This window comes from Aotus nancymaae, unplaced genomic scaffold (assembly GCF_030222135.1).
Source record: "Aotus nancymaae isolate 86718 unplaced genomic scaffold, 86718_ANA_hifiasm-v0.15.2.pri h1tg000057l, whole genome shotgun sequence".
Lineage (NCBI taxonomy): Eukaryota > Metazoa > Chordata > Mammalia > Primates > Aotidae > Aotus > Aotus nancymaae.
The window spans coordinates 61,881,187-61,904,633 of record NW_026988471.1 but is presented as its reverse complement, the minus strand read 5'-3'; the positions used below and the strand labels follow the sequence as shown (position 1 = coordinate 61,904,633).

Below are 23,447 nucleotides of genomic sequence, written 5' to 3'. Positions count from 1 at the left end.
AGTGTCCCACCTCTGTAATGACAGACTCTCTGTAATGGCAGGTTGCCTCAGCAACAGCAGGCTGCCTTAGCAATGGCAGACTGACTCCGTAGTGGTAGAGTGCCTTGATAATGGCGGATGCCCCTCCCCCACAGAGCTAGACCATCCCGGGTTCAGCTGTGCTTGCTGTGAAACTCTCAACCCAGAGCGTTTCCAATTGCTGTTTTTTTGTTTTTGTTTTTGTTTTGTGGGGGGGGGGGGGGGTGTGACCAGCCAGGCCTGATCACCTCGCTCCCTGCCTCAGAGCCTTTTGTTTTTTAGTTGAAAGGTTGGCTCTCTCCCAGGTGTCCTGGTCGCCTGTTGAATAGGCGCCGGGATCTGTGTGATTTCCCGTGCAGCGACCCACTTCGCCGGCTGAAACTGCGGCTCTTAGATTTGTGGCGCTTTTTTGTCCAGGAATCTCCTGGCCTGGCTCCCTGTTTCAGCTCCCCTTGCTGGCTAAGTGGGGATACAGTCCCGTTTATTCTGCACTGGGAACCGCTGCACCGGGGCGCAGGCAAAACAGCCGCGCCGGCCAAAACAGCCGCGCTGGTGACCCGTGGGACTTCTCCGCCTGGGAATCTCCTGGTCTGTGGGCAGTAAAAATCCATCTGGAAGTGCGGCGTCCACTCACCCTCTGCACTTTCACTGAGAGCTGCAATCCTGAGTTGCTCCTAACCAGCCATCTTGGATCTTCTCCCTTATTGTGGCTTTAATATGTCTCAAGAAAAGCTGGAAGGAAATGAGCTGCTTTATAGATTCACAGCTCTTTTATGGAATTTTAGTTAGTTCTCCAGCACCAGAACTAGACAAACAAAACCTTAGGAAATTGAAGGCACCAAAATTTATGTACTTTAATAAGTGTTTTCACTTATAATGCTTCATTTTCTTTTTAGTAACTAAGTCAAATGTGATATAATTTCATATATAAAGCCTTATCTGTATTACATATTTTGAAATACTTAACCTTTATTAGTTGGCTTCTTGTGACATTTACTATTTGCACAGTACTTTCATCCCACAAAGCTCAGAGCATTCAAACTTCATAAGTTGCATTCAAAGATAAAATAGGGGTTCCTTATTACCCAAATATTCATTATCTAAGACCCTCTAGTTATGAGTTTACTTAGAAAAACAGTCCTTATAAAAAGTTAAGTACTTGTAAACTTAGTCCTTTCCCCATTCAAATATCCCTCCCCAGTGAAGACTAGCATTTATCTCCACCTATGAAATATTAGTTTATCAGTATTTTCACTGATTGTCAGCTATTTAAACACCCAAAACAGCAATACAAACACATTTCAAAACAACTGAAAATCTTGCAAAAACAAAATTTCATGAAGTAAATGAAAAAGATGTTAGAGAAATGTTCAGAGCTCATGTAAAACTATTGATAAAGAACTAAAACAGATTTACAAGGATAAAAATGAACCCATTCAAAAGTGGGTGAAGAATATGAACAGACACTTTTCAAAAGAAGACATATATGAAGCAAACAAACATATGAAAAACTGCTCATCATCACTGGTCATTAGAGAAATGCAAATCAAAACCACATTGAGATTACTATCTCACACCCGTTAGAATGGCGATCATTTAAAAAAATCAGGAGACAACAGATGCTGGAGAGAATGTGAAGAAATAGGAACACTTTTACACATTGATGGGAGTGTAAACTAGTTCAAACATTGTGGAAAACAGTGTGACAATTCCTGAAGGACCCAGAAATAGAAATTCCATTTGACCCAGCAATCCCATTACTGGGTATATACCCAAAGGATTATAAATAATTCTATTATAAAGACACATGCACATGTATGTTCATCACAGCACTGTTTACAATAACAAAGACCTGGAACCTATCCAAATGCCCATCGATGATAGACTGGACAAGGAAAATGTGGCACATATACACCATGGAATACTAGGCAGCCATAAAAAATGATGAGTTCGTGTCCTTTGTAGGGACATGAATGAATCTGGAAACCATCATTCTCAGCAAACTGACAAAACAACAGAAAGTCAAGCACGACGTTCTCACTCATAGGCAGATGTAGAACAATGAGAACACATGGACACAGGGAGGGGAGCATCACACATTGGAGTCTGTAGGGGGAGATAGGGGAGGGACAGCGGGGGTTGGGGAGGGATAACATACGGAGAAATGTCAGATACAGGTGACAGGGGAATGGAGACAGCAAACCACATTGCCATGTATGTACCTATGCAACAATCCTCCATGATCTTCACATGTACCCCAGAATCTAAAGTACAACAAAAAATTTAAAAAAAAAATACATACAAATAAAAAAGAATTATTGATAAATCAAGAAAAGGCACTTAGACTCGTTAATCTAAAAAGAGAAATTCAACAAGAATAATTTTTAAAAACTGCAAATAAATTTCTCAGAGTATTAATAGAAGCCCTCAGGAAAATGATTAAGTCCTTGAATATTTTTTATTTTCAGGCACCTGTAATCCCAGCTACTTGGGAGGCTGTGGCAGGAGAATTGCTTGAACCCGGGAGGCGGAGGTTGCAGTGAGCCGAGATTGAGCCACTGCACTTCAGCCTGGGTGAGAGAGTGAGACTCCGTCTCAAAATGGCCCTCTCTCTGATCTTGTATGGTGTGAAATAAAGATGCCATATCATACTGTAAGACAATTTGGTCGGGAAAAGTAAAACCATTCACCACTTGGCAAATCAAAGTGACTGACTCTTTGTTCTTCTAAGAATATATGCACAGATGACTGGCACAGTAGTAATCCCAGCATTTTGGGAGCTGAGGCAGGTGGATCACTTGAGATCAGGAGTTCGAGACCAGTCTATCCAAAATGGTAAAACCCCGTCTCTACTAAGAATAAAAATATGCCAGACACATTGGCCACACCTGTAATACTAGCACTTTGGGAGGCCAAGGTGGGTGGATTACAAGGTCAAGAGATCGAAGCCATCCTGGCCAACATGGTGAAACCCCATCTCCACTAAAAATACAGGAATTAGCTGGGCATGGTGGCAGGCGCCTATAATCCCAGCTACTTGGGAGGCTGTGGCAGGAGAATCACTTGAACCCGGGAGGTGGAGGTTGCAGTGAGCAGAGATTGAGCCACTGCACTTCAGCCTGGGTGACAGAGTGAGACTCTGTCTCAAACAGATAAATAAAAAAAGAATGCAAAAATTAGCCGGGTTTGGTGGCAAACACCTGTAGTCCCAGCTACTCAGGAGGCTGAGGCAGGAAAATTGCTTGAACACAGGAGGTAGAGATCGCAGTAAGTTGAGATCATGCCACTGCGGTCCAGCCTGGGAAACAGAGCAAGATTCCATATCAAAAATTTAAAAATAAAATAAAGATTTCATGCACAGTTGAAATTACAACATATTTTAATACAAAATAAAATAAGCTTATCTATATGTTTTTACCTCTTACTTTTTCATAAAATAATACTGTGACCATTTACTGTGATTTTCAGCCCCATTTTTAATTGATTCCGTGTAAGGGGCTTTTTTTGTTTTGCTTTCTGAAAGCACTTATTCTCAGATATGGAGCTCCTGTAACTTTGTTATTCAACAGTGAAATACTGAAATGTGTGTTTCAAGATCATGAAATACTGCCATTGCAGAACAGACAGAAATATCTATCTGTTTTTACTGTTTTTCTTTTTTTTTTTAAATTGTACTTTAGGTTCTGGGTTACATGTGCAGATCATGTAGGATTGTTGCACAGGTACATACATGGCAACGTGGTTTGCTGCCTCCATCTCCCCATCACTTATATCTGGCATTTCTCCTCATGTTGTCCCACCCCCACCTCACCAACCCCTGCTGTCCCTCCCTTACCCCCACAACTGACCCCAGTATGTGATGCTCCCCTCCCTGTGTCCATGTGTTCTCATTGTTCAACACCCGCCTATGAGTGAGAGCATGCAGTGTTTGATTTTCTGTTGTTGTGTCAGTTTGCTGAGAATGATGGTTTCCACATTCATCCATGTCCCTACAAAGGACATGAACTCATCGGTTTTTATGGCTGCCTAGTATTCCATGGTGTGTATGTGCCACATTTTCCTTGTCCAGTCTATCAATGATGAGCATTTGGGTAGGTTCCAGGTCTTTGTTATTGTAAACAGTGCCATGATGAACATACATGTGCATGTGTCTTTATAATAGAATTATTTATAATCCTTTGGATATATACCCAGTAATGGGATTGCTGGGTCAAATGGAATTTCTATGTCTTGGTCATTGAGGAATCACCACACTGTCTTCCACAATGGTTGAACTAATTTACACTCCCACCAACAATGTAAAAGTGTTCCTATTTCTCCACATCCTCTCGAGCATCTGTTGTCTCCTGATTTCTTACTGATCGCCATTCTAACAGGTGTAAGATAATATCTCAATGTGGTTTTGATTTGCATTTCTCTAATGACCAGTGATGATGAGCAGTTTTTCATACATTTGTTGGCCTCATGTATATCTTCTTTTGAAAAGTATCTGTTCATATCCTTCACCCACTTTTGAATGGGTTTGTTTTGTTGTTGTAAATCTGTTTAAGTTCTTTGTAGATTTGGACATTATCCCTTTGTCAGATGGGTAGATTGCAAAAATTTTTTCCCATTCTGTTGGTTGCCAGCTAACTCTAATGATTGTTTCTTTTGCTGTGCAGAAGCTCTGGAATTTAATTAGATCCCATTTGTTTATTGCCAAGCTTTTGGTGCTTTAATCATGAAGTCTTTGCCTATGCCTATGTCCTGAATGGTTTTGCCTAGGTTTTCTTCTAGAGTTTTTATGATGTTAGGTCTTATGTTTAAGTCTTTTATCCACCTGGAGTTAATTTTAGTGTAAGGTGTCGGGAAGGGGTCTAGTTTCTGCTTTCTGCACATGGCTATCCAGTTTTCCCAACACCATTTATTATACAGGGAATCCTTTCCCCATTGCTTGTTTTTGTGAGGTTTGTCAAAGATCAGATGCTTGTAGATGTGTAGCATTGCCTCCAAGACCTCTGGTCTGTTCCATTGGTCTATATCTCTCTTTTGGTACCAGTACCATGCTGTTTTGATTACTGTAGCCTTATAGTATACTTTGAAGTAAGGTAGTGTGATGCCTCCCACTTTGTTCTTTTTGCTTAGAATTGACTTGGCTATGCAGACTCTCATTTCGTTCCATATGAAGTTTAAGGTGGTTTTTTCCAGATCTGTGAAGAAGGTTGTTGGTAGCTTGATGGGGATAGCATTGAATCTATAAATTACTTTGGGCAGTATGGCCATTTTCACAATATTGATTCTTCCTAACCATGAGCATGAAATGTTTTTCCATCTGTTTATGTCCTCTCTTATTTCCTTGAGAAGTGGTTTGTAGTTCTCCTTGAAGAGGTCCTTTACATGCTTTGTTAGTTGTATTCCTAGGTATTTTATTCTCTTTGTAGCAATTGTGAATGGCAGTTCATTATTGATTTGGCTCTCTTTAAGTCTGTTATTGGTGTATAGGAATGCTTGTGATTTCTGCACATTGATTTTGTATCCTGAGACTTTGCTGAAGTTGCTTATCAGTTTCAGGAGATTTTGGGCTGAGACGATGGGGTCTTCTAAATATACAATCAGGTTATCTGCATATAGAGATAATTTGACTTTCTCCTTTCCTAATTGAATACCCTTTATTTCTTTTTCTTGCCTGAATCCTCTGGCTAGAACTTCCAATACTATATTGAATAGGAATGGTGAGAGGGCATCCTTGTCTAGTGCCAGATTTCAAAGGGAATGCTTCCAGTTTTTGCACGTTCTGTATGATATTGGCTGTGGGGTTGTCATAAATAGCTTTTATTATTTTGAGATACATTCCATTGATACCTAGTTTATTGAGAGCTTTTAGCATAAAGCGCTGTTGAATTTTTTCGAAGGCCTTCTCTGCATCTATTGAGATGATCATGTGGTTTTTGTCTTTGGTTCTGTTTATGTGGTGAATTACATTTATAGACTTGCATATTTTGAACCAGCCTTGCATCCCAGGATGAAGCGTACTTGATCATGATGAATAAGCTTTTTGATGTGCTGTTGCAATCAGTTTGCCAGTATTTCACTGAAGATTTTTGTGTCTATGTTCATCATGGATATTGGCCTGATGTTTTCTTTTTTTTGTTGAGTCTCTGCTGGGTTTTGGTATGAGGATAATGTTGGTCTCATAAAATGATTTGGGAAAGATTCCCTCTTTTACCAAACAATATAAAAAGAGTGGTACCACCTCCTCTTTGGACGTCTGATAGAATTCGGCTGTGAACCCATCTGGACCTGGGTGCTTTTTGGTTGGTAGGCTATTGCTGCCTCAACATCAGCCCTTGTTATTGGTCTATTCAGGATTTCAACCTCTTGGTTTAAGCTTGGGAGGGTGCAAGTGTCCAGGAATTTATTTATTTCTTCCAGGTTTACTGGCTTATGTGCATAGAATTGTCTGTAGTAATCTCTGATGGTAGTTTGTATTTCTGTGGAATTCGTGTTCATATCCCCATTATCATTTTTTGTTGCATCTATTCAATTCTCTCTTTTCTTTTTTATTAATCTGGCTAGCAGTCTATTTTGTTGATCTTTTCAAAAAACTAGCTCCTTGATTTATTGATTTTTTTTGAAGGGTTTTTTTGTGTCTTAGTCTCCTTCAGTTCTGCTCTGATCTTAGTTATTTCTTGTCTTCTGCTAGCTTTTGAGTTTTTTTGATTTTTACTCCTCTAGCTCTTTCAATTTTGATGATAGGGTATTGATGTTAGATCTTTCCTCACTTCTCTTGTGGGCATTTATTGCTATAAATTTCCATCTAGACACTGCTTTAAATGTGTCCCAGAGATTCTGGTATGTTATGTCTTCATTCTCATTGGTTTTGAAGAACATCTTCATTTCTTCTAAATGATGAAATGAAGAAATGAAGATGCCTTCATTTCATTGTGTATCCAGTAGACCTTCAGGAGCCAGGTGTTCAGTTTCCATGAAGTTGTACGGTTCTGAGTTAGTTTCTTAATCCTGAGTTCTAATTTGATTGTACTGTGGTCTGAGAGACTGTTTGTTATGATTTCCATTCTTTTGTATTTGCTGAGGAGTGATTTACCTCCAATTATGCGCTCAATTTTAGAGTAGGTGCGATGTGGTACTGAGTAGAATGTATATTTTATGGATTTAGGGTGGAGAGTTCTGTAGATGTCTATTAGGTCTGCTTGGTCCAGATCTGCATTCAAGTCCTGGATATCCTTGTTAATTTTCTGTCTCATTGATGTAATATTGACAGTGGAGTGTTACAGTCTCCCACTAGTATTGTGTCAGAGTCTAAGTATCTTTGTAGGTCATTAAGAACTTGCTTTATGTATCTGGATGCTCCTGTATTGGGTGCATGTATATTTTGGTTCATTAGCTCTTCTTGTTGTATTGATCCTTTTACCATTACGTAATGCCTTTGTCTCTTTTGATCTTTGTTGGTTTAAAGTACATTTTATCAGAGACTATGATTGCAACTCCTGCTTGGTAAATCTTCCTCCATCCCTTTATTTTGAGCCTATGTGTGTCCTTGCATGTGAGATGGGTTTCTTGAATACAGCACAACTATGGGTCTCGACTTTTTATCCAATTTGCCAGTCTGTGTCTTTTGATTGGGGCATTTAGCCCATTCACATTTAAGGTTAATATTGTTATGTGTGAATTTGATCCTGCCATTTTGATGCTAGCTGGTTGTTTTACGCATTAGTTGACACAGTTTCTTCATTGTGTCGATGCTCTTTACTGTAATTTAGTACATTTTTGGAGCAGCTGGTACTGGTTGTTCCTTTCCATGTTTAGTGCTTCTTTCAGGAGCTCTTGACAGGCAAGCCAAGTGGTGATGAAATGTCTGAGCAATTGCTTGTTTGTAAAGGATTTTATTTATCCTTCACTTATGAAGCTTAGTTTGGCTGGATATGAAATTCTAGGTTAAAAGTTCTTTTCTTTAAGGATGTTGAATATTGGCCCCCACTCTCTTCTGGCATGTAGGGTTTCTGCCAAGAGATCTGCTGTGATGGTCTTCCCTTTGTGGGAAGCTGACCTTTCTCTCTGGTTTCCTGTAGCTTTTTTTCCTTCATTTCAACCCTGATGAATCTGATGATTATGTGTCTTGGGGTTGCTCTTCTTGAGGAGTATCTTTGTGGTGCTCTCTGTATTTCCTGGACTTGAATATTGGCCTGCCTTGCTAGGTTGAGGAAGTTTTCCTGGATAATATCCTGAAGAATGTTTTCCAGCTTGGATTCATTCTCTCCGTCACATTCAGGTACACTTATCAAACATAGATTAGGTCTTTTTACATAATCCCATATTTCTTGGAGGCTTTGTTCATTTCTTTTCACTCTTTTTTCTCTAATCTTGCCTTCTCATTTTATTTCCTTGAGTTGCTCTTCAGTCTTTGATATCCTTTCTTCTGCTTGGTTGATTTGGCTATTGAAACTTGTGTATGCTTTGCGAAGTTCTTGTGTTGTGTTTTTGCGCTCCATCAGTTCATTTATATTGCTGTCTAAGCTGTCTATCATCGTTAGCATTTTTTATACCTTTTTTCAAGGTTCTTAGTTTCTTTGCATTGGGTTAGGACATGTTCTTTTAGCTCAGAGAAGTTTGTTATTACTTACTTTCTGAAGCCTGTTTCTGTCAATTCATCAGACTCATTCTCCATCCAGCTTTGTTCCCTTGCTGGTGAGGAGTTGTGATCCCTTGGAGGAGGAGAGGCATTCGGGTTTTTGGTGTTTTCATATTTTTTGCGTTGGTTTCTTCCCATCTTCATGGATTTATCTACCTCTGGTCTTTCTGGTTGGTAAATTTCTGATTGGGTCTTTGAGTGGATGTCCTTTTTGTTGATGTTGAAGCTATTTCTGTTTTTTAGTTTTTCTTCTAACAGGCCCCTCTGCTGCAGTACTGCTGGAGGTTCACTCCAGACCCTGCTTGCCTGGGGTTCACCCACAGAGGCTGCAGAACAGTAAGGGTTGCTGCTGGTTTCTTTTTCTGTTATCTTCATCCCGGAAGGATACCCGCCAGATGTCAGCCTGAACTCTCCTTTATGAGGTCTCTTTGGATATATGGGGGTCAAGGATCTGCTTGAGCAGACAGTCTGTCCCTTATAGAAGCTCAGGTGCTCTGCTGGGAGCTCCGTTGTTCAGTTCAGAGCTGCTAGGCAGGTACATTTAAGTATGCTGCAGTGGAACTCATAACCACCTCTTTTCCTAGGTGCGCTGTCCTGGGAAGGTGGGGCTTATTTATAAGTTCCTGACATGCTGCTACCTTTTTTCAGAGATGCCCTGCCCAGTAAGGAGGTAGTCTAGTCAGAGTGTGCTAGCAGAGCCATTGCTGAGCTGTCGTGGGCTCTGCTCAGTTGCTGAATAAACTTCCTTGAGGTTTTGTTTACAGAGGTATAGTCAGAAATGCCTCGGTAATGGCGATCTGCCTCAGTAATGGCGGACTGCCCTGGTAGTGGCAGACTGCCTCAGTAATGGTCGATTTCCTCAGTAACGGCCAACTGCCTCGCTAGTGGTGTACTGCCTCAGTAGTGGTGGACTGTCTTGGTAATGATGGCCTGCCTCTGTAGTGGTGAACTGCCTTGGTAATGGCGGATGCCCTTCCCCTCACCGTACTGGACTGTTCTGGGTCCAGCTGTACTTGCTGCATAAGTCTCAATCCAGAGTGTTTCAGATTGCTTGTCTTTGTGGGGATGGGACCCGTCGAGCCAGATCATCTGGCTCCCTGCTTCAGCTCCCTCTTTTTCAGTTGAATGGTTGGCTCTGTCTCGCAGGCATTCCAGGCGCCAATTGAAACGGCTGCCCAGATTTGTGTGAGTTTTTGTGTGGAGACCTGTTGCACCAGCTGAAATAGCCATGCTGGAAACTTGTGGTGCTTTTGGCCCGGGAATATCCTCATCTATGTGCAGTAAAAACTCATATGGAAATGTGGTGATCAGTCACTCTCTGCGTTGTGTCTGGGAACTGCACTCCAGAGCTCTTCCCATTTGGCCATCTCAGATCTCTCCTCTGCTTTTACTGTTTTTCACTATTTCTTTGGGTCTCTTTATTATCTCTGTGCCATATTATTTGAATCTAGGTTCATGTACCTTGGTGTGTCAAAAACGAGTGACAAAAATCTTAAGAAATTAAAACTTTCAGAGAGGCAATTATGGAAAGTGAAAAGCAATATAAGGAATATGGTGCCATTTATATATACATGCAACAATTATAAATAATGGATGATTCCATCTTTGCTGTTTTATGCACAGCTGAAAACAGTGCTAGACAAGGGTGCTGGACTGCCTTCTGCAGATATGACAGAGCCCCAGAAAATTCCTTAAGTATGGCCTGACACACTTTCATGCCATCATGTAATACATTCCTTACAGATCATGTCTATTAACTATGGTTCAAGGCATATCAAGTTTTGTATGCTTCTTCCCAGAGATACACTGCACATCTGGAACAAGGGAAACATGTGTCATCTGCACATCCCCTATATTTATAAATTTTTATTATTTTGCTTTCTTACTTATGTTCTATAAGCAAATTTGGGGAAACTGTTGCTTTGTGTCCCAAATAATGCATAGTAGATGGTGCTGTGGGCTTCCTATTACATCACAACATGAGGTATATGTCTTTTAGTGAAACAAAGACTGAATAATGGAATTTTCCTTTATAAAGTTCCCATCAACCTTTCACCTGTTTTTGAAATCATTGATGAACACTGCCTACATTATTTTATTAGGGGTTGTGAAATGATGATTTTATAATTTTGTAATTCTTTCTGCATTTATAAGTTTGTGTACTTCTATACAGAAAAGTTTCCTTATCAACTATTCAGTTACCCCAAAAGGTAGAATAAATGGTTGATAACTTCCCTAGATCTATCAGTTTTCAGAATAGTAAATTAACTCAGTAACCCCCAGCAGTGACCACTATTTTGGATAGTAGGTGAGGGGAGGCTCATATGGATTTTTAAATATCATTTGATGTGTTTTAATCATTTGTGGTCAGTATTCTTTGTGATGGTCAAATTTGTAAATCAGTATCAATCTTTCAGAAACTAATTTTAGCAGCATATAACAGAAGCCTAAAAATGCCATAACTTTAAATTTCATTTTTGTAATATAAACATAAAAATGTTAATCACATTGTTATTATAAAAGTGAATGACCTAAAAATCTACATGGGGAATTAATGACTAAATTACAGTATATCTAAATAACAGATACTATATACCCACTTAAAATCATGATTATCAGGCTCTGGTTCCAGGTAAGATGGAGTAAGCAAATTCCTCCTTGTCTTACCCATTGAATGCAGCTAAAAATCCTAGGTAGAATACATTGGAGCAGCTGTTTGGGGACTCTGAAAAGTAAATAGTACAGAAGAAATGAGGAAGAAGACAAGAACTTGCGGTGCCTCTGAACCTGTGGCACATTTACTAGTGTCTTTTTCTTCAGTTCTCCACTACTATGGGCTAGAGTCAAGTGCAACCATGGAGGTACACAGAAGCATAAAGTAACTAAAAAGATGCAGCTTACTGGATTCAGAAAGTACCAAAGGAAATTACAGACATGATAGCTTGTAAAAATAACCCCATTGAACTGTTTACAAACTCCAGGACTTACCCCAAGGTATGCATGTGTGGATCTGATTCTAACCAGCATAAAAAAGACTTTGAGATCTAAACTGATAGATATACCATCACCCAGGTTATATATTAGCTGCTGGATGGTACACACAGTGACATCACTGTAAATATCACAAAACAGCATGACAAAGAGCCCTGCAGAGACTTCGAAAAGTAAACTAATACATAACATAGCTCACAGTAGAACACTGTAACTTGAAACCTAAACATAATAATTGCTTACTAAAAGAAAATCAACATTCATCACAGAATTTTAACAAGATCAAGTCTTAAAATATTCAAAATGTCCAGGATACCAAAAATTACTTGATATATAAAGCAGCAGGAAAATCTCAACTCATATGAGAAAAGATTATCAAAAGACAACAACACTGAGATGACAAATGCTGGAATTATCTGACAGACTTTAAGGAGCTCCCACAATCATTAAAATTCCTGAAACAAGCCAGGCATGGTAGCATGCACCTGTAGTCCCAGCTATTTGGGAGACTGAGGCAGGAAGATCACTCAAGCCCAGGAGTGGACAATAGCCTAGGCAACTAGTGAGACCTCCTCTTTAAAAAACAAACAAACAAACACAGTATCAAAAAGAAATAGAAAGTATAAAGAAGAAACAAAGAATTCAAAAGTAAATTAACCAAAAAAAATTTTTTTTGAGACAAGATCTCACTCTGTCTCCCAGGCTAGATTGCAGTGGCACAATCACAGCGCACTACAGCCTTGACATCCTGAACTCAATCGATTCTCCTGCCTCAGCCACCCAAACAGCTGGGACTACAGGTGTATGCCATGATGCCCTGCTAATTTTTGCCTTTTTTTTTTTTTTTTTTGGTAGATACAAGGTTTTACCATGTTACCCAGGCTGGTCTTGGACTCTTGGGCTCTGATGATTCAACCACCTCAGCCTGCCAAAGTGCTGGGATTATAGGTGTCAGCCGCTGTGCCTGGCCCTCCCCTGCACCACCTCTCCCCACCAAAATGTTTTAACTCATCGTTAAGTTTGATAATAGCAGGATAGAGATAACAAAGGAAAGTCAGTGAACTTGAAGACAGATCAACTGAAAATATCCAATGAACAAAGAAAACATATTTTTTTAAAAAAATCAACCAAGGGACCTGTGAGGCAATGTGAAAAGGTCTAACATTCATAACATCAGAGTCCTAGAAGGAGAGGATAAAGAATGCAATGCTGAAAACATATATACAGAGAATAGCTGAAAACTTCAAATTTGGTGAAGGATAACCAAGTGAATGTTTCCAGTAGATTTGTTATTAAAGAAGATTTGTTACCAAATGAAGTTCTTGAGACATAAGGGAAATGATACCAGAGGGAAACTTTAAGACACCAGGAATGAAGGAAAAGATGATGAAAGAGTCAGTTTATCAAGAAAGTATAGCAATACTAATGTGTTTACATCTGACAAGAGAATGTCATTATACCTAATTATGCAAAAAATGATAGAGATCAAAATGTGAACAGACAAATCCAAATTTGCAGCTGGAGACTGCATCAGTCCTTTCTCAACAACAGAAAAACTAGTAGACAGAAAATCATTCCACCCAACAACAGTAAAACACACATCCTTTTGCAGTACACATGAATATTCACCAAGACAGATCAGATCCTGGTCATAAAACAAACCTAAAAGAATACACAAAGTATGTCCTCTGACCATAACAGGAATAGATTAGAAATAAATAACAGAAAGAAATACAGAAAATTCTCCAAACACTTAGAAATTAACACACTTCTAAATAATCCCTAGGTCAAAGAGGTGGTCTCAAGGAAATCAGAAAATATTATAAACTGAAAAAAATCACAGATTAAAATAAGAATTGTATTCCATTAAATGCTTATATTAAAAAAAAAAATGCCTCAGTCAACAATCTAAGCTTCCATCTAAAGAGACTAGAGAAAGAAAAGAAAAGTAAACTCAAAGGAAGCAGAAAAAAGGAAATAATAAAAAGCATGTATCATTGAAGTTGAAAGCAGAAAAATAATAAAAAGTCAAAAGTCTGTTTGAAACGATCAACGAAATTGATAAAACTACTCAAAGACAAAGACAAAAAGAAGACATACGTTATTGATATCAGGAATCAAAGAGAGCATATCATCTTAAACCTTACAGACATTAAGTAGATAATAAATATTGTCATGAACTACTGTATGTAAATGAGTTTAACATAGTTTGAATGGAATAATTCCTTGAAAACCACAAAGTACCAAACTGACTGAAAATGAAAGAGATCACCTGAATCTTATGGCTATTAAAAGAATTAAACTTGTAGTTTAAAACAAAGATTTAAAACTCTATGAAAGATATCTCCAGGTCCTGATGGTTTCACTGGTGAATTCATTGAGAGAAAAATATACTGTAATTTGTGCACATCTCTTTCAGAAAATGTAAGATGATGCAGCACACCCCAGCTCATTTTCTGAGGCTACTACCCAAAGACAGTACAATAAAAGATAACAAGCAGTCCCATGGAATTTTTTTAAAAAGGAAAAAAAAAAAAAAGTACAAAAAACTATAGACCAGTATCTCTCATAAATATAGAAGCAAAAATCCTCAACAGGGATTAAGAATTCAGTAATGTATAAAAATAATAATATGCCAGAATTAAGTGGGATTTATCTTGGGAATGCACAGCTTATTCAGTATTCAAAAATTAATGTAATCCATGATTTTAACGGTATAAGTAAGAAAAGTCAACTCATCAGATCAACTAGAAGAAAAATGTCTGACAAAATTCCATACCCATTTATGATTAAAAAAAAAAACTCAGTAAAGTAGAAGTAGAAGGGAACTTCCTCAAACTATAGAGAGTTTCTACCAAGAAGGAAAAAAAGAAATACTACAGGTATCACCCTACTTGATAGAGGAAAACTGAATGTTTTTCTCCTAAGATTGGAAACATGGTAAAGATGCCCACTTATACCACTCTTATGGAACACTCTACTAAAAGTCTTAGACAGTGTAATAAGGCAAGAAAAAAATACAGCTTGGAAAAGAAGAAATGAAACCATCCCTTTTTGCATATAAAATGGTTCCTACATCTAATAAGTGCATTTACCAAAGTCAAAAGATATATGGTCAACACACAAAAATCAATTGTATTTCTACGTACTAGTAATGTACAATTGAAAACCAAAAAAAAGCTTTTTCAATTATAGTAGCTCCAAAATAAATGAAATACTGTTATAAGTCTAACCAAACACTCCATCTGTATGCTAAAAACTATAAAACACTGTTTAAAGAAATCAAAGAAGATTAAAATAAATAGGCCAGGCACAGTGGCTCACACCTGAAACTTAGCACTTTGGGAAGCCAAGGTGAACACCTGAGGTCAGTAGTTCGAGACCAGCCTGGCAAACATAGCAAAACCCTGTCTCTACTACCAATAAAAAAATTAGCTGAGCGTCGTGGCAGGCACCTGTAATCCCAGCTACTTGGGAGGCTGAGGTAGGAGAATCACTTGAATGCGGGGGTAGAGGTTGCAGTGAGCCAAGATCCTAACACTGCACCCCAGTCTGAGCAACAGAGTGAGACTCTGCCTTAAAAAATGAATAGAGATGTAACATGTTTATGGTTTAAAGACACAATATAGTAAAGATGTCAGCTGTCTCCTGACTGATCTAAAGATTTCTGATTAAAGATTTAATACAATTCTGATCAAAGTCTCCGAAGGATTTTGTAAAAGATATCAATAAGCTGATTTAAAATTTATACAAAAAGACAAACTAGAATAACAAAAAACATTTTGAAAAAGGGAAATAATGTTGGAAGAATCATACATGATCTTAGCAGGGGTTGACAAACATTTTCTGTGAAGGGCCGTTTAGTAAATACTTTTTGGTTTTGCAGGCCACATAGTCTCTGTCACAACTATTTTACTCTGTCATCATAGCAAGGAAGCAGCCACAGATAATATAAAATGAATGTGTTCCAATAAATCTTTATTACTGGATTTGTATATGTATAAACTGGATTTGGCCTATGGACTGTGGTTTGCCATCCCCAACTCTAAAGCTATAACTATTCAAGAAATTATGGTATTAGTAAAAGGATGACACACAGATTAATGAAACAGAACATATAACCCAGAAATAGACCCATATAAATATGCCCAGCTGAATTTTGACAAAAGTACAAAGGCAATTCAATGGAGAAAGGATAGTTTTTCAACAAATGGTATTGGAACAATGGACATCTATGCACACACAGACACACAAAGAATCTCAAACTAAACCACATACATTACTCTCAAAAGTTAACTAAAAACAAATCATAGATCTAATTATAAAATGTAAAACTATCAAACTTTTAGAAGAAAGCATAGGAGGAAATATTTGTGACCTGGGATTAACAAAGAATTCTCCAACTAGACACCAAAAGTACTATCCATTTTTTAAAAATTGATAACTTCATCAACTATTATTCCTCAAAAGGCACTGTTAGAAGCCTGAAAAGACAAGCTACATGGGAGCAAATATTTTCAAGTCACATATCCAACAAAGGAGTTGTATCCAGAATATATAAAGAACTCTCAAAGCTCAACAGTGTAAAAACAAATAGCCCAATTACAGTAGTCAAAAGACTTGGACACACATTTCAATAAGGAGATATATGAATAGCAAACAAACAAATTTCATATCATTAGCTATTTGGTAAATTAAAACCATGATGAGATACCTCTGTATACCTATTATAATGTCTATAATTAAAATAACTTACTGACAATTCCAAGTGCTGGTGAGGATGATGCAAAGTAACTCAACTCTCATTCATTGTTGCATGAGATGCAGTACAAAATGGTACAGCTCTTCTGGGAAACAGTTTCACAGTTTCTTATAAAGTTAAACATGTATTTACCATATCATTCAATAATCTCTTTAAGTATTTACACTAGAGAAGTGAAAACATGTCTACACAAAAACCTGTACATGAATGCTTGTAGCCGTTTTATTCATAATTTTCAAAAACTGAGAAAAATACCCTTCAACAGGTGAATAAACTGGTACACACATCTGTAGTGGAATACTGCTCAGCAATAAAAAGCAGTGAACCATTGATACATGTTTAACAACTTGGATGAGTATCAGGGCATTATACTGAATCACAGAAGCCAGTAACAAAAGTTTATATGGTATAATTCCAATTATATGACATTCTTAAAGTCAAATCTATAGTTATGAAGAAAATTTCTGTGGTTGTCAGGTTTTATAGGTTGAGGGGGTGTGACTATAAAGTATGTAAGGGAGGTTTTTTTGGCATGATGAAACTGTTCTATATTCTGTTTATAATGGTAATAACAAGAATCTAAACATCTGTTAAAATTCATAAAACGCTATACCTTAACAAAGTCAATTTTAACATATAATTTAAACTACAAATTTTAAAATAAAAAATATATAAGTGAAAGATGATGATATAAAATTTCACAAGACAGTAGTACCTCAGTTTGATTTTTTAAAAGATGCATAATAATAAGTAGAGGAGCTAAATATCCAGAGAACAGCTCTGGATATTTATATTATTCCATTTCTATGTTTGGGGGGATTTTCTACACCAAAAGTGAATTACTTTTACAAGTTTATAAAACTTTATCATTCATTTTAATTTTGTAATAATCATGAGTTCAGAGCATCACATTTGGTTTCCATGATTGTTTCTCTTAAAACTTCATATGTAAAATACATTATTTGTATGTTAAAGTTTAATTTAATTGTTCTTTGAAATGTCTTGTAAAATATTTAATAGTGGAAAAATTAAAAGTGGCATTCTGTATTTTTAAATATAATAGTATTTAAATGGTTACCATACTGTTGAAAGTTTCCAGAGAAATTTTTTAATTACATTTTTTAAAAACTCAGAAAATTGAAAATATTTTAATACTTTAAAAATCTATAACTTATACCTAACATTAAAATTTTCTTTTTTAATCCTTTTTCCAATTAAAAAATCCCATATACTGCAGACAAATAATGGACAGAAGAAATGAACTTGAAAAAGACATCTGTTCTGGATCTTTGATGACTAATACCTGTAATGCAGAAGGTAATGGCATTCAAGACACCCGAATATTCAAAGTATAACAGAAAAACTATGTTACAGCTTGCACGAACTTTCAGTTAATTAATAAAAATAAGAGACTCCTGAGAATTTCTAGTGGGTATGTTATAAAACAGATTGTGGTTGACATAAAATACCAAGTCGCCTGATTATTAAAAAGGCTCAATTTCAGTGTTCATACAAGTAAATATAAATTTGGGGATCTTGTTAAAAAGTTTGTTCTGATTCAGTAGATCTGGGCTGGAGCCTATGGCTCTGCATTTCTGATTAGCTCTCAATCCTGCTAGTATTTACTATAGTATATACTATGTATAGTAAATACTGTAACACAAAGTATCCATGTAACATACTCCCTAAAAGTGATACCAAAAAAGAAAGCAAGACAAAGTAACAGAGCAGTCACTCCCAGCCAAGATGTCCAGCTGAACAGGTGGCCTTCAAAGATAAGTGAATTTTCAATATGCAGAAGAAATTGCAAAGATAGAAAACACAAATAATATATAGATAACTGTGAGGGGACAACATAGAATACTCAAACGTTTGAGTATTCTATGTTCCCTTCTCACTGTCCCCTAAAAATGAATCTAACTCGGGCAACTCATTTTTTTACCTTTCCCTCTGAGAATGGGTTAACTCAGCTATATTGTCTTTGAGACTCTGAAATGCAAAATTTTGAAGAAACAGAAATACAGAGAAAGAAAGACAATAGAGGCAAGTAGAGTTAACAGTCTTTATATGGAATTTTTCTTCTGGAGTGTCTAGGGAAGGAAATACATGAGAGCAACTTCAGCATCTGAGAAAGGTGGATAGGAAAGAAAATGAGTTTTTCAGAAGTATCACATAGTGCCAAGCATACAGTGAATACTATTTTTGTTTTCTTAAACTGAAGTCAAAAGCCTATATAGTTGTAACTCTAATCTAAAATACTGTCACTTCACCTTTTCACTTGTCCTCACCTAGGAAATAAAAATAAATAGAATGATTCTTATACAGGACAGGCAGGTGAATGAACAATTAAAGCAATTCTTTTGCCATTAATTGTTTTAAAATACCTAATTCTCAGTAGGAAAACATCCCAGACTGTACAGAAATACTCCCAAATAGCAAGTAACTTAGAGATAATGACAGGCAAGTAACATGTGTATTTACAGAAATACAATCATCATCAAGGCATTAGCTGGTGCTAGGACAAGGAAGAATAAGATACCACCAAAAGACTTCAGTAAACATATAATCTACTTAGGAAGATAATCTAAATAAATGAAATAAATGATATAAGCCTAGTACCAAATGTGTGGTGTATGTACACACTAAGTGCTATAAGGGATGAAAAACATATTTGGAATTTATAAACACTACAAATTATACCAAATTCCTTGTTTCAAAATGAGAATATGTAAATTCTCATATTTGAGAATGAATGCCTGCTTGTTAATATTCATCAATAATGAGAAATTAGATTGTGTCAGTAATGACAGTTCTTTCTCCTCAGCATATAAAGTTATATAAGGATGCCTCCTTTTAAAGCATCATTTTGATGCACTGAGCAAAGGTCAGTAGGTATAACGCTTAATCAATTACAGCTTTCTTTCCTGTTGAGACAAAAAATAAAAAAATAAAAAAAAGAAAATGGCCTCATAAAACTTCAACACAGTTCCCTGGGTAACCACCAATAATCAACCAGAATTGGCATTTAGATGAAACTTACTTGCCTTGCTAGTTTAAGGCATCACTTCAAGAACAGAAGGAACAATATAGGCATAGCTACTAATTTGATTTCAGTACATGTATTAGCCATACATGTATGTATGAAAATAATGGGTATTTTCATACTATGTTAAGGTTTGGTTTTTGATTTCTCTAGAGTTTTCAGCATTTTAATTTATTTGTTAGTATTTTAAGTATTTCTGTTTTTAGTTTTGTAAACAATTTTTATTAAAGTCCTTTATTAGATTTTAAAGATAGCTGTTGTAATCTTTTACTTTAGAAGGAGAACTGGGTGAAGACTGCAGAGAACAGGTAAAACACTTTCTGTTTATTAATAGACATTTAAATTCTAAGAGAAAAGCATAATGTTTGTGATTATTTTGAACTCAAGAAATGCTATCTGTTGGTCTACATTAACTGGACTACATTACATTAATTGGTCTACATTAACTACACTAATAGCTTCTAAAAAACCATTCAGCTTTTCAGTATTCCCAAGTTGTAATTATTATTTAAAAATAAAATTGTGCATAATATGTACAAATGAAATTACATATCCTGAAGTTGACTCAAAATGATTCAGTAGGGGGAAGTAGAAGGGATATAGGTGAATTAAGAGTAACAAGGAGTTGGCCAGACTTACACCTGTAATCCCAGCCCTTTGAGAGGCTGAGGCAGGCAGATCACTTGAGGTCAGGAGTTTGAGACCAGCCTGGCCAACATGACAAAACCCCATCTCTGCTAAAAATACAAAAATTAGCCAGATGTGGTGTTTGTGTCTGTAATCCCAGCAATCAGGAGACTGAGGCCTGAGAATTGCTTGAACCCCAGAGGCAGAAGTTTCAGTGAGCCAAGGTTGTGCTATGCACTCCAGCCTGGGCAACAGAGCAAGACTGTCAGAGAAGAAAAACAAAAGTAGCCAGGAGTTGATAATTGATGAAGCTGGGTAGTGCGTAATATAGCAGTTTACATGTCATTCTCCCTTTGGTATATGTTTGAAATTATTCAAAATAAAAAATTTAAAAATAAAAGCTGTATAATAATGATGAAATTATCCAATATATTTCATTACTTACATATAATTTTTATACTTAATGCATATAAAATATCACATCTGACAAGTAGTTCTGAACCTCTGTCTGTGTCTGACCCTGACATCGCATCGCAGTTCATTTTGAGAAGAAATAGCAATACCCTATTATACCAATTTCAGAAAGGCTAGGATTTATTTTGAGACTTCAGTCTGAATGGTAGTCCCACAGTTACTAGCTTTGTAACTTTGGGCAAATCATTTCATCTCTCTGAGCCTCAACTTCTTCATCTCTAAAATAGAGATAATTCCACACACTCCATGGGACTTTTATGAAGCTCTTTTGTGAATATGAATGTGGTAGGACTTTGCTAACTATATGGAACTATACTAATGATAGTAATGATCAATATCATTGATTCAATCTACTTCTTTCTGGACATACCTGCATTAAAAATAAAAATCTTTATTTGCTTGAAAATACAGTTGACTATACATGCCTAAAAATTTAATTTAAAAATTCGCTAAAGCTTCAAGAAACTTTACCATAAATTGTACATATTTTAACTAGCTTATATTTTTAGAATAGTTGTTTAAAAAAAATAACATCCTGGCCAGGTGCAGTGGCTCACACCCAACAGTTTGTGAAGCCAAGACAGGTGGATTGCATTAAGCCCAGGAGTTCAAGACCAGCCTGGGCAACATGGCAAAACCCCATCTCTACTAAAAATACAAAAAGGTGCACCTGTAGTCACAGCTACTCAGGAGACTAAGACAGAAAGATCACTTGAGCCCAGAAGCTGGAGATTGTAGTGAGCTGAGATCACACCACTGCACCCCACCCTAAGCAACAGAGTGAGACTCTGTCTCAAAATAACCATACAAACAAAAATAACAGCATCCTGTCAAAACTTTACAGACACATCCACTTGAACACACAAGTGTACATGAAATTTAATCAAGAAACTGACTTCCCAAGGATCTTTCTGGAAGGGTTTTTATAGAGAAAAAGGGAAAGACTAGTTTGTGTACTAAAGTATAGAATGATTTTTGTAATGTAATCTGTCACAAGACTTTGAGTTCAGTTACTAATATAGCTTAAATTCAGATCAGCACTAACTAATACACACTTTATGTTCAGTTCTCTGGCTTCTTGTTTAGAAATTGCCATTAAGTACAGATAAAATACGGATTATAACAGGCTGTAATTATTGCTTGCAAAGCTCTTCTCATTTGAAATTTCCACATGCTACATTTTAGTGTTTGTGCATATGCATGTCTTTGCATAATTTTCTATTGCTGTAATAACTATTTTTCAACATATTTCTCTTGATCAGCTCTTTCTCAACTTTTTTTCTCAACCAATTGAATATATTCAACAAAAATAATAGTAAAATATTGTTAGCATTTATCAAGTACTCATTTATCTGGTTCTGGACTCAGTACCTTATGTTTTAATTCAGTTAATTCTCACAACAAACCCATGAAATAGATGCTACTATTAGCCTCATATAAACTATGAAACTGAGACACAGAGATTAAGTAATTTTCCATAGTCTCACAGCTTGTAACATATAAAACTGGAATTCAAACCCAAACAGTCTGGCTCTTAGACCAGGGTTTCTGAACCTTGGTGCTATTGACATTTTCGGCCATATAATTCTTTGCTGTTGGGCCATCCTGTGTGTTGTAGAATGTTTAGCAGCAATCCCTGGCCTCTGTCTACTGAATGCTGGTAGTTTCCTCACCCAGTCATGACAACCAAAAAATTCTCCAGACATTGCCAAATGTCTCCTGCAGGGAGGAGGATAGTAAAAAGTCATTCCTAGTTAATAACCACAACTCTAGAGAAACCCCTACACAACATCACCTCTCTGAAAGCCACACATACATGGATGTGTGGCTTTCAAAAAGGTGATGTCGTGTAGGGGTTTCTCTACATTTCTGACAATATGGAAAGCCAAAAAAACGAAAATCACCTTCAACCCACCATTGAGAGAAAACCATTAACATTAGCAGTACCTTTGAAGTCCCCGGGGTCCCCCTCCTCAATTACATTCTTCTTCTATTTACTCTTAGTCTTGAATTTTGTCTTAACTATTCCCTTGCTTGTCTTTATGGTTTTCTCATATAAAGCTAGTTCCATACCATTTTTTTAAAATGTATTTATTATACTTTAAGTTCTGGGGTACATGTGCAGATTGTACAGGTTTGTTACATAGGTATACACATACCATGGTGGTAGATTACTGCATCCATTGCCCCATCATCTACATTAGGTTAATTCTCCTAATGCTATCCCTCCCCAATCCCCCCCCATCCCCTGCTACAACTCCCCTAGCCTCCCAACCCCCAGGACCCAGTTTGTGATGTTCCCCTCCCTGTGTTCCTGTGCTCTCATCGTTCAACATCCACTTATGAGAACATGCAGTGTTTGGTTTTCTGCTCTTGTGTCAGTTTGCTGAGAATGATGGTTTCTAGTTTCATCCATGTCCCTACAAAGGACATGAACTCATCCCATTTTATGGCTGCATCATATTCCATGGTGCACATGTGCCACATTTTTTTATCCAGTCTATCATTAATGGACATTTGGGTTGGTTCCAAGTCTCTGCTATTGTGAACAGTGCTGCAGTAAACATACGTGTGCATTTGTCTTTATAAGAGAATGATTTATAATCCTTTGGGTATATAGCCAGCAATGGGATTGCTGGATCAAATGGTATTTCTATTTCTGGATTCTTAAGGAATTGCCACACTGTCTTCCACAATGGTTGAACTAATTTACACTCCCACCAACAGTGTAAAAGCATTCCTATTTCTCCATATCCTCTTCAGCATCTGTTGTCTCCTGAGTTTTTAATGATCACCATTCTACCTGGTGTGATGTGGTATCTCAAAGTGGTTTTGATTTGCATTTCTCTAATGACCAGTGATGATGAGCTTTATTTCGTGTTTGTTGGCTGCATAAAGTGTCT

At 37.0% G+C, this 23,447-nt stretch overlaps 1 protein-coding gene across 9 annotated transcripts in view; it reads left to right on the top strand.

Moving 5' to 3' along the window:
* Window positions 1-23,447, top strand: part of WDPCP (WD repeat containing planar cell polarity effector) — a 783,785-nt gene that overhangs the window by 722,327 nt on the left and 38,011 nt on the right. For 8 of the 9 annotated variants that reach the window (XM_064364171.1, XM_064364170.1, XM_064364169.1 and 5 more), the window contains 2 exons: window positions 17,638-17,717; window positions 19,720-19,751. The exons of the other annotated variant lie outside the window; for it this stretch is intronic. In XM_064364171.1, the coding sequence (XP_064220241.1) occupies window positions 17,638-17,717; window positions 19,720-19,751 (112 nt within the window). The remainder of the gene's footprint in view (window positions 1-17,637; window positions 17,718-19,719; window positions 19,752-23,447) is intronic. 9 annotated transcript variants of the gene reach the window in all.